Source organism: Rhinolophus hipposideros (genome assembly GCF_964194185.1).
Source record: "Rhinolophus hipposideros genome assembly, chromosome: 14".
In the NCBI taxonomy this organism is placed as follows: Eukaryota; Metazoa; Chordata; class Mammalia; order Chiroptera; family Rhinolophidae; genus Rhinolophus; species Rhinolophus hipposideros.
The window spans coordinates 55154830-55166824 of NC_138060.1; the positions used below are offsets into that span (position 1 = coordinate 55154830).

Sequence of the window (11995 nt, forward strand, 5' to 3'; positions counted from 1 at the left end):
ATAGGGCTTTTTCTTCCTTTTTTTAAAATAATCGCCCTCTCATCCTGTAACTCTTTTTTGTACCATAGAATTTTATTTTTTAATAACCTGTATAGTATTGTATCGATGGACTCCATTCCTACTAACGAATCTATTGGATATTGTAATTTTTCTTATACTAATAAAAATTCGCACGCATCTGTGCAGTCTTGTCCTCTTTATTTTGTCAGGAAAATGTCCCGTAAGGGAACTTGCTAACTTGTCCTCCAAAAAAATGAAAATAATTTCTGCAGCTTTTGTTCATCTAAGCCTTAGGCTTGTTGGGGTCAACACTCCTCTTCCCACGTTAGGAAACTGCAGTTTAGGTGAGGGACCCGCTCAAGTTCTTGGCAGATACAAAAGGCTGAGGAAGAGCTCGAATCCTGGCTGGCTGCCGCGCCGAGGGTAGGTCCCCAAAATCGCACACTGTCGGGCTCGACCCAGGGAACCCCTACCCGCCATTTATCCAGAACCCGGGGCGGAGCGACCAGGCCGCCTTCCGGAAAGAGAAGGCCCGCCCACCCAAGCGCCCCTCCGGCTCCGCCCTCCTTCCGCCCGGCTTTCGTTGCCATTGGCTGGAGGCGGAGTATATAACTACGTCATTTCCGCCCGCCTGTCCTTTCCGCGCTACCCAGAGAGGGATCCACACGGCGTTGTACTCGGTGAGTTCCTCGCTGAGGTCCCCTGCGAGGTCCCCTGCGTCAATGCGGGCCACCAGTGCGACCGTCCTGCTCCGATGAGGGGTGCGAGGGCTGGAGATGAGAGCCAGGAGACGGAACGGGCGCCTCTCGGCCCGGTGCAGTCCGCCTCGGGCCCGCACGTGGCCGGGCTGGGCCCGCGGGGTCCCACGGTGCCCCCGGAGAGGTCAGGCCGCTGGGCCGCAGGCAGCGCGCGGGGGTTCAGGAAGCCCGTCCGGCGTCCGGCGCAGCGTGCGCCTGGGACCCGACCCCGACGCTCGGCGGCGAAGCCAGAGGCCTGCGCGCCGCGGTACAGCAGCTGCTTGGGCGCGTCGGGTTTCCCTGTCGGCGTTAAGGTCCTTGACAGCGTTTTGAGAAAGTCGGTTGTGACCGCAGGGAAGAGGAATTCCAGCGCGCCCACCTGTGCACGATCTGTTTGAAGACAAACCGGTTCACGTCGCCACTAGCGTTGCTCAACTTGTTCCCCAACATGGGTGCTTTTCTTACATCTGGTGGTTCTCCCTGCTCCTCTGTAACTCCTGCTTAGCTCCCGGGTTCCTGGAGAAGTGTTAAAAGTCTCAGTTCGCTCTTTGCATTGAAGGACCAAGTTTGCCCATCGCCACACCGCGGTTTCCTCGGCAAGATTTGCTGCAGTTCTGCCTGTAACATGTCTGTCCTGTTGTGTTTCGTCCCACCCGGCGGAGCTCCGCCTGACACTAGCTGTGTTACTAGTTGCATTTAAATAGGAAGTTGCTTGACTCAAGGAGTTGCATTCACCTATTCCCCCTCCCCCCACTCAAGTCACTGGAATGAAAAGGACTTGATTCTCAACCTGTTGTTTTTCAGGTTCCCGCGTAACTTAAAGGGAATCTTTCACAATGTCCGGAGCCCTTGATGTCCTGCAAATGAAGGAGGAGGATGTCCTCAAATTCCTTGCAGCAGGAACCCACTTAGGTGGCACCAACCTCGACTTCCAGATGGAACAGTACATCTACAAACGGAAAAGTGATGGTCAGTCGTTAACAACTTTCTAGCTATTCCAGCTTTAAGACAAATTTTGACCCTGCTCTTCTGATCGGTAGTGCGGTGAAATAATTTGTGAATTTTCCTTGGCTCTCTACTAAATGATAAATGAAATCAGATCCCTACATTGGAAATGGGCTTTCAAATTCAAAGTGTCCTGGCTGTTTTGAGAAAGAAAGGTTTCTGGGCTCCAGTGGAAGAGTATGGCATATGCTAGGTTATGGGACTTGTCATGAAGGAGGTGTGAGATGTGAAGATGAGAAACCTTATTAGCCGAGTTCCTAATAAATTCTCACATAGTGCCTTATATTTCATAGGTACTGATACAGGTTCAACTGAATTGTGAGGAAAGAGCATGAGATGGGGATAAACGTTTTGGCTTGGGAGGTATTAGCAAAGGGAACGTAGGTTGCCACATGAGTATGGAAGACATTAGGATGGGTAAGGCAGTTACTAAGCTTCAAGATAGAACCACTGAAAAATTTAAGCCTGAGAGTGGTATACTGTAAATGAACTTTAGGTGGAATTTAAGATCAAGGCAGATAAGAAAGAATGGTAAGTCAGGAAGTAGGCAAGAACCCTGTAGAAATCCAACTGGGGCCTGGTGGAGAATTACTACAGGGAGAGATGTACTTGGTCTATCGAATCAAGGCTGCACACTATTAAAGCTCAGGGTGGAGGTCAGTTTTGGCCAGTGAACTTCTGAGTGTCGGAAGTGTGCTATATTAATGGCAGGATTTTCGCTGACACCAGTAGAGCTTGCCTCTGACTGGAGTTTGATAGTACTTTCTGCCACATTCAACTTTTAGAAGATTGTCCATTTGCAAAACGAGCTCAGGTGTTTAAAGCCTTCTGTTAACTAGGCATCTACATCATAAATCTGAAGAGAACCTGGGAGAAGCTTCTGCTGGCAGCTCGTGCCATTGTTGCCATTGAAAACCCGGCTGATGTCAGTGTCATATCGTCCAGAAATACTGGCCAGGTTTGTGGAACAATATGCTTGGTTTTTATCGTATGAAATAAAGCTTATAGACATTTTAGCTTATAAAAGTATAAAAAAACCTGTAATTTCACTGTTTGCAAATCTTGAATTGCCAATATTGGACATTTTCAATGTACCACTCGATATCTGAAGGTATGTTGAGCTTCATTTATCACATGTATTTTCTTATGCCTCTAAACATCAAGAAATTCCCTTATTAAAATAGCCGCTCTATTTCTGTTCTGGCAATTCTTTGATGTTTTTCTGTTGAAAATTAATGGATTCTATAAGAATTGATTTATATGAGCTCCAACAAGGATTTTATTCACCCCATTTCTGATTTTTTAAATACTTGACTTGGATTTGGACAGAACTTTTTAAATTATGTAGGAAGAATCATTTTGTATCTGTTGTTTAGATTGACAGTAAAACTAGTTCCCATGAACTTATGATGAATTTTGCAGGGGCTTATTCCCCAGAGGCTGGCTTGTGACTGGGCCCCTATAGTTTGGTGCATGGTAGAAGCCAGCTTTAATTACTGCTGTAGAGTAAACCCAGTGAGCACTCACGCTCTCCTTAGCAAAAATGTACCACACACTTAGACTCGTCTAGGCAGTGTTGCTAGGTGCTTGGGATATAGCCAGAAAATGGCTAGTCTGTCTTTGGGGAGGGAAGCAAGAAATAAACTCTATGGGAGAAAAAAGTAGGGCAGGGTAAGGAAAGCTGGGTGTATTTCTGCTTAATGTAGGGTAGCTGTGAGGAAGTTGTACCAGAGACTGGAAGTGCTTCCTGGGTACCAGGCACTCTTCTGTGTTGTATGTATTGATTTAATTTTTACCCTATGAGGAACTTGGAGGCACATGAGTAACTTGCCCAAGTCTCTAACAAGCGGCCTGCTTGGGACTTGATACCACCAGGCAGTGTGGCTCTGGAGCTTCCAGAAGCAAGGAAGCCAGTGAGCCTCAGACACCTGAGGGGAGTAGGACTGGGGAGAGCATTCCAGGCAGGGGGACTGGGGACAGGGACATGCTCAGCATGTTTCCTCGCTTCCGGTTTTGTAAGTACTTCTCAGGTAACATGGAGGACAGAAGAATTGCTGTGATTTGATGCTTTCATTTTTGAGGAAGGGCTATTTGGGGGTTCTGATTAGATAGGCTTCTTCATGTGATGATAGAACTGGTTGTCGGCACATTTACACTCGGAGGTTTGCTACGACCCATCTGGAGCACTGCTAACTCTTAGTGTTAATTCTTTAAGCGAGCTGTGCTGAAGTTTGCTGCTGCCACCGGAGCCACTCCTATCGCCGGCCGCTTCACTCCTGGGACCTTCACTAACCAGATCCAGGCAGCCTTCCGGGAGCCGAGACTCCTGGTGGTGACCGATCCCCGGGCTGATCACCAGCCTCTCACAGAGGCGTCTTACGTTAACCTGCCAACCATCGCTCTGTGTAACACAGACTCTCCTCTGCGCTATGTGGACATTGCCATCCCTTGCAACAACAAGGTAATAATGACTGGTGTAAACTAGAGCTCGAGAATGAATACCCTAGAAACAGTCGGGCATTCCTCTGCACATTGTTAGAGCTTGGAGTTGAGGCCACTGGCTGGCCGATGAACTCCCAAGTGTAGGTGATGTGCTACATGAAGGTCAAGTTTTTCGCTAACACCACGAGGGTCTCGGGCCCAATGAATGGAGTTTGATAGTAATCCTTGCTACAAGTGTGATTTGGATGTATTAGAATTTTGATGGAAAATAGTCTGTTTTCTGTTTTTCTCTATATTTCTTGTTGTCTTGGGCCTCAGGCATTACTTGGCCTTTCTGTTTTCAGACCAACCGATGAATCCTGCTGTAAGATTATAAGGTGGGTTGCATATGGTTCAAGTTTGTTCAGGTTCTCAAAACCCCAATTCCACGTTGAGTCGCTCAAAAAGATTTCCCCCTTCTTTCACGTACCCCCAACTCCGGTTCAAGCCGTTGTTTCTCAGTCTAGTTGTATAGGATGCAGCTCCCTGGCCCAGGCTGGTATTATGAGCCTTCAAAGATTTTTTAAATAACCAATGTTCAGGCGCTGATCCCAGGGGATGTTTTGTTGCCTAGGGTGGAGCCGTGACAATAGTGCTTTTTAAAATCTGCATGATTCCAGTGGCGATCAGGGTTGAGAACCAACTGATTTATTTATTGAATATCTTCTTTGTTATGCTTTTGAACTAAGACACGTCTCTGTTCTGGTACCAAGGACCTAGGTGACGTGGAGCCAGGTTAGGTGGAATGGGGAGGTGCTTGCTGTTGTGACCAGGTGACACTCTTGCAGGGAGCTCACTCCGTGGGTCTGATGTGGTGGATGCTGGCCCGGGAAGTCCTGCGCATGCGTGGCACCATCTCCCGTGAGCATGCGTGGGAGGTCATGCCTGATCTCTACTTCTACAGAGACCCTGAAGAGGTAAGTTTCTGCAAAGGCTTATGGCTGTCACATAAGCAAATTGGACACCTTGGTCTGCTTGGAGGTAAAATTTGTCAGTCCCTATAAGCCTTTTCTCTTTCTAAACCAGATTGAAAAGGAAGAACAGGCCGCTGCTGAGAAGGCTGTGACCAAGGAAGAGTTTCAGGGCGAATGGACGGCTCCAGCTCCCGAGTTCACTGCTGCTCAGCCTGAGGTCGCAGACTGGTCTGAAGGCGTGCAGGTGCCCGCTGTGCCCATTCAGCAGTTTCCTACTGGTATGTGTCGTGATACAAGTTCATCGAGCTGTGGTTTGGAACATACGAGTTTTCAGTCTGATGATCTCTGTGGCTTTGTTAAGAGTTGATAACTTGACATGTTGAATTCAGGTTCATTTGAAGTGGTGTGGATTTGGTCTATGCTTGAAATGTGTGTCTGATGGAATGTAAGGCAGATGGTGGTGGGGTGAGGTGACATGAGAACAGAGCTCATAGCTGTTTTGGTATTTTCTTAACAGAAGACTGGAGTGCCCAGCCTGCCACTGAAGACTGGTCTGCAGCCCCCACTGCTCAGGCCACTGAATGGGTGGGAACGACCACTGAGTGGTCCTAAGCTGTTCTTCCACAAACTCTTACGCAAAATGGAAATAAGGTTGATGGAAAATAAACAGTTTATAAAAAGTTCTGTCTTTCAGTTTTTCATTCCAGATGAGGATGCTGGGATTACTTTTGGTCTCTTGATATCGTTTTCACTTCTAAAGCCCACTGTAGATAAAGTATATTGTTTTTCGCTTGGGAGTTTTTCTCAGCTTCCTTCTTGTGTAAGGAACACCTGTGTTCTGAAAAGAGATGTGAATAATACATAAGTGTTAACCCTAGAAATGTTTTTCCAAGATCCTGATAATCTTGACTTACTAGCATCTACTGGTAAATTCTAGAGTCCAGATTTTAAAGTAATTCGGTTTTCATTGACGGCCCTATTTGCCAGCTGTGTGGCCAATGTATGAATAACATCTGGTATTAAAAAGACACGCCTTGGGCAAAGGTAGAATGTAGTCTCCAATTCTGGAACCTCTGGAGGGGTCATGGCCTTCCCCAGCTTTGAGAGACATCTGTTTCCTGTCACTTGGTCAGCTTACCTATAGGGTCTGGTAGAGGGTTAATTATACAAGTGTATAAAAATTGTATGTAATATTACATTATGCTCCATATTTTCCTTTTCCCATGCATTTCAATTCCATTAAAAGTGGCTCTACTGGATTGATCAGCAGTGCTAAGCCTATTGAAAAACAGTCTTGAATGAGAAGGAAGAAAATAGCGTGGGTCCAAGTTTTGAGGAGCCTGAATTATTTACATTGATTCATTCATTATACCCTTGGAAAATAAGTGTCCGGGTGACTCCATTCCCAGGGCCCCTACCACTGGTGCTGAGGCAGTGAGGGAACCCTGCAGCTGGAGCACCAATCCTTCACAGCAAATCTGCCCCTGGCTCTGTAAATGCAAACAAGTTGAAACAAATCTGCGCCATCATTGAAGCTCCAGTGCATCGATCTTGAACCCATGGTGGCTTCCACAGCTGCAAGTGGTCAGCAACACCTGTAGTAATTTCTGGAATTGGGATGGCTGAAGGTGGGGGTGGGGGGTACTGAAGGAAAGCACTGGGGGAGGCTGGGTGGCATGAGGGGTTGAGCCTGAGGAGGACAGAGGAAGGGATACAAATCTCATTTGTTAGCATGGCCTGGGGTGGAGGAGGCTGTTTGGGTAACAAGGAATAGGAAAACGTATTTCCTGGCCATTTTCATCTGTATTGTGGAAAATCCTGTCAACATCCTGTCACCACAGGTTGACTCCTATGTGCAGCTGGGCCCTCCAGGACTACCCAGCCCACCCTGTTGTGTACCTCAGCCCACCGTGAGTCTTGCATCTTAATGCCCAGTATCCAACCTATAGACCTTGCTGTATTCCTCTTGCTGGGGTGCCTGCCTTCTGGCATTGCCACAAGAGTTTCCTGAACAGCCTTCACCCCCATGGAAATCCACGTTTAGGGGTGAAATGTCCTCTAGCAAGGTGAGGAGCATAGTTGAAGCCCTGAGATCCTAAACTAATCCGCTCCCTTCACCTGCGTTTAGCTGGCCCAGGACCTCACCATCTCGGGCTCCTGGAGAAGGAAATCTTGTTCATGTCAACAGCTGCTACAGACCCTGCCCCAACCCAGGACCACAGCTGGCCCAGACCTGAGGTCACCCCACTCTGGGACTCAATAGGTGCCCCACGGCTGTGGAGGCAGTGCCCTTGAGCTGGCACAGACTAACCCGTGCAAGCCTAGTATTCTCAGCCTGGTGCCTACCTAAAGGGCAGTCCAGAAGCACTGCTGCATCTAAGTGATGGGGCCCCCTTGTATCACCAGGTGTTGGCTCCGCAACCTGCCCCTGGCAGCTCTCCCCCACTGAGGACACCGTCTGCCCAGCCCTCGCACTGCACTGGGTTTGGCCCCAGGGAGCCACCTTCCCCTAACACCCCTCCCTCCGTCTGTCTGCTGGGAAGCAGTTTACCTGGGAATAGCTCATTCAGTTTCTTGTCCTGCCTGAGCTTGGAAACAGCTTGGGGGATAACACATAGTTGACGTGTTTTTCTTTTCTTGTGGAAACATGAGATTTACCCTCTAGCTTAAGATTTAGTTCCTATCACAGCTTCCAGCTCTTGATACACTTCGTGGGGCTTTGTCTTCTAAGCTAATAGCAACGGAACTCCACGCAGAACTTTTTAGAAATTAGTTTCAGGTGTACAAAACAACATACTGATTAGACATTTACCCCCCTCACAAAGTGATAACCCCAATAAGTCTATTACCCCTCTGACATCGTACACAGCTATTACAATACCATTGACTGTATTCCCTATCCTGTCCTTTACATCCCGTGACTATATATGTTTAATTACAGTTGATATTCACTATTATATTAGTTTCAGGTGTATAGCACAGTGGTTAGGCATTTATATAATCTAAGAAGTGATCCCCCCATAAGTCCAGTACCCATTTGACACCCTATATAATCTTTCCAACATTATTGACTATATCCCCATACTGTACAACTTTTCAGTTCTCCCTTCCCATTTTTCTAAGCTGCTTTCATAGGACACGTTTTCCTATTAAGTCCCAAATACAAAGGTGAATCATCCCATTGGGTTCAGCCTATCACAGAATTTGACACTTGGTAGATGTTAGTAAGTACTTTCTGAGTGAACAGGGGAAGTGGTTATGAATAAATTTCAGAGACTTAAAGAGCATTTGAGAAAGAGCTGGAGGTAAATTCCATTTGGCAAGCCTGAGACGTGTGGTGTCCAGGGGCACACAGCTCCCCTCACGGGGGGGGGGGGGGCTGTGTCATCTGCTTTGAACTTCACTGGGCTGTTACAATCCAGTCCCCTACTGTTGGCCACTGGTGTTTTGAGTATGAGCTGCACTCCCCCCAGATCGGGTAGGTTGTGGTCTCCTGGTGAGTGGGTGGGTGAGACTGGGTCTGGGCTGGGCATGGCTGGCACCAAGGACACCCTCACACCCTGGTGGCCTGGGAGGGGTCTCTGGCCATTGCATTGCCAGGGACATCATGTGTTGAATAATGAGGGCGATAGAGGAGTGTTGGAACTGGAAATGCCTTAGACGAAAGTGCTGCTCGGCCCATTCCTAGTGTGTCTCGGGGCAAGAGACCATGTCTCCATGTGCCCTCGGCATCAAATGGGGACAATCATGAGGTTGTGATTCAGAGATTGCCATGCAATTTGCCTCGGTCTGGGGACATAGCAAACACTCATTCTACAGATCACTTTGTCCTTAGTTACTGTATAATTTAAAAATTTTATTGTAAATGTATCAATCATGCAGATAGTCATACAGGCATAGCCGTATGTTCTTGAAGAATCAAGTTAAAGCCCCTGTAACCATTGCACAGGTTATGAAATAGAAAGGTGCCAGGACCTGAGAAAGTCTCCGTTTGTGCCTCTCTGCCCCTCTGTGAGCTCACACTGCCTGTCTCCTGCAGTCCCCTGGTTGACTCGATCGGTTTACGCAAGTATGCTCTTTTCAATCAGCAATTGTTTAGTTTCTCTGTTTGTTTTCCAGCTTCCTACAGATGGAATCCTATCTTGTGTGACTAGCTTTTTCCCCTCAATCTTATTTTCGTGCTTTTAATACCGTTACCATGCTGCTGTAGTCATTCATGACGACAGTGTACGGCAGTGGCTCTTTGGGTTGTTTCCATGATCTGGCCATTACCAACAGAGCTACATTGAACATTTTTGATAGATCTGGTGCACAGAAATTTCCCAACTGTGGGTTTTACACTCTGACTCACCAGAAAGTGTCAAAGGGTTTCGCCATCATGTGAAACCTACAAAGACACAGCCACAGCTCTTAGCACTTTCTTTTGAAAAGCACAGTCCTTTCTTCACTGGTCAAAACTGCTGCTTCTCAAAATTCCAGGTTCCATCCATGCCGGGCCTGAGCCTGGCCTCTCTATTCCCCTCCCACGCCCCTTGTTCTGTGAGTCTGTCCCTGGGCCAAGGCCACAATCCCTCCTCTTGACTAGAATTGTATACTCTACTATGACAATGGATGGGCCAATTCTCCTGCCTTCCTCTTCTCCAAGAGAATCTTGGCTAGCATTGAACCTTTTGTGTTGTCTCATATATTTTTAACCAACTAGTAGAGTCCTACTATAAGGCCAGTTGAGATTGCGTTCATTTTAAAATTTATTTTTTTAAAGATTTTATTGGGGAAGGGGAACAGGATTTTATTGGGGAACAGTGTGTACTTCCAGGACTTTTTTCCTAGTCAAGTTGTTGTCCTTTCAATCTTAGTTGTGGAGGGTGCTGTTCAGCTTCAAGTTGTTGTCCTTTCAGTTTCAGTTGTGGAGGGCGCAGCTCAGCTCCAGGTCCAGTTGCCTTGCTAGTTGCAGGGGGCACAGCCCACTATCCCTTGTGGGAGTCGAACCAGCAACCTTGTGGTTGAGAGGACGCGCTCCAACCAACTGAGCCATCTGGGAGCTCAGCAGCAGCTCAGCTCAAGGTGCCGAGTTCAATCTTTGTTGTGCAGGGGCTGAGCCCACCATCCCTTGTGGGACTCGAGGAATTGAACTGGCAGCCTTGTGGTTGAGAGCTCACTGGCCCATGTGGGAATTGAACCGGCAGCCTTTGGAGTTAGGAGCATGGAGCTCTAACCGCATGAGCCACCGGGCCGGCCCCCATTTTATAATTTAAAGCAGTATGGTTTGATTCAGTCAATGAAAAAAATCCATGTGTCTTGCCAGTTTCTTATTTTTATGTCCCTTCCTCAATTAAATTTTATAATTTTCCCAAAAAAGTCTTGCATATTATTTGATGTTTATTCCTAGATACACAAGATGTTTTAAATTGTACAATACATTTAAATTGCTAAGAAACTACTATTAGAGATCCTGTTGGAATAGCTCAATCCTTATTCTAAAGAACACAGATATCCAGTGGTAAATGTCACTATTGCCATGGCATTTCTGATCCTGCCTGAGCATTCTAGGCCTTTTGCCCAAATCAGGAATGACAGAAGTAAATTCCATCCAAGAAAAACCTATTCTAAACCTACAGGCCAAACACTGTACTCAGAGCAGAACCTGCTGTACCTCTACTTATGCTGAGGTCAGTGGGTTTGACTTAGGAACAACCCAAGAATTATCCCATTCTGCCTTTGCAAAGAATCTCAAGGGAAATAACAATTCAGCATTCAACAAATACTTATTAAGCACTTACTCTGGACCAGACGCATTCTAAGCACTGGAGATACAGCAGTGAGTGAAGACAAAGCTGTGACCTCGTGGCAGTTATATTTTGAATGGGGAGGCAGACAACTAACAAATTAACAAGCTGTTTTCCATGGGAACAGAAGTGAGGATGACGGAAACATGAACGTTTGTCTAAAACAAGAATCACAGCCCTCACGCTGTAGAAAAGAGAGACAAATGGAGAGAGTCATTGAGGAGACTCAAAAGAGAGCCCAAGAAACCCCTCTGGAAGGAGGACTCTCAACTCAGACTCACCAAGTGGAGCTGAGAGAGGTTCTGCCCTTGTGGGGAGCGGGGGTGGGGTGGGGGGCCTTTACCGGAAGCCATGGAGTCTCTTGGACCCCAGTCTGTGTGAAAGGTGTAGACCTTCTTTGTCCAACGTACCTCAGTTTTTGTGTTTTTTTTTTTTGTTTGTTTGTTTGTTGTTGAACGTACCTCAGTTTTTGATGTCCTCTCCTTTAGATATTTCTGGAAATGAGTTGGGGACCAGAAACAAAGCTAACTACACAGATATTTACCCCAGTTCTGCCCCCTGCTGTACCCTTGCTGAAAGACTGTGGCCCAAGGAGCACTCTCCCCTCTCCATGGGTGGCTGGTTCAGAAGGCAAAGGACACCCCGTGGTACCAGATGTGTCCATCATCACGTTCCCTGGAAGGTCCTCCATTCACAGCTACTGACCTCTACTTCCCGTCCATCCACTACCCTATCCCACCCCAAGGGGTATGTATCCTCCATGTAGGATTTGCAAGAGACAGTTACAGCCTTCATCCCGGGAAAACACTCCCCCAGGTCATCATGGCCTGCACAGGACTCTGCACAGGGGCCTCACGGGCTGTCGAGTCTGAAGGAAGAATCGGCTGGTTTGACATCTGTTTCAAAATCCTTGATAGAGGATTTTTTTTTGGTAGTAGTGTATATCATTTCATTTAGATATAATGCTGTTAAGTAAATTGTTTTTTTCCAAACAATGTCTATCAATACTCTGTGCTCTTGCAACTTAGAAATGAAAAGTGTGATCATCATAATTGAAAACACAATGGGTAAA

The 11995-nt window shown here is 47.0% G+C and overlaps 1 protein-coding gene across 1 annotated transcript; it reads left to right on the top strand.

Annotated features, from left to right (window-relative positions):
• The first annotated feature begins 630 nt into the window (after nucleotides 1-630).
• On the top strand, nucleotides 631-6409 carry RPSA (ribosomal protein SA). The gene is made up of 7 exons (XM_081071878.1): nucleotides 631-680; nucleotides 1542-1706; nucleotides 2582-2700; nucleotides 3958-4203; nucleotides 5012-5140; nucleotides 5250-5415; nucleotides 5655-6409. Exons 2-7 carry the CDS (start codon nucleotides 1574-1576, stop codon nucleotides 5747-5749), a joined length of 888 nt encoding a protein of 295 aa, XP_080928004.1. The 5' UTR covers nucleotides 631-680; nucleotides 1542-1573; the 3' UTR covers nucleotides 5750-6409.
• Nucleotides 6410-11995: the final 5586 nt, after the last annotated feature.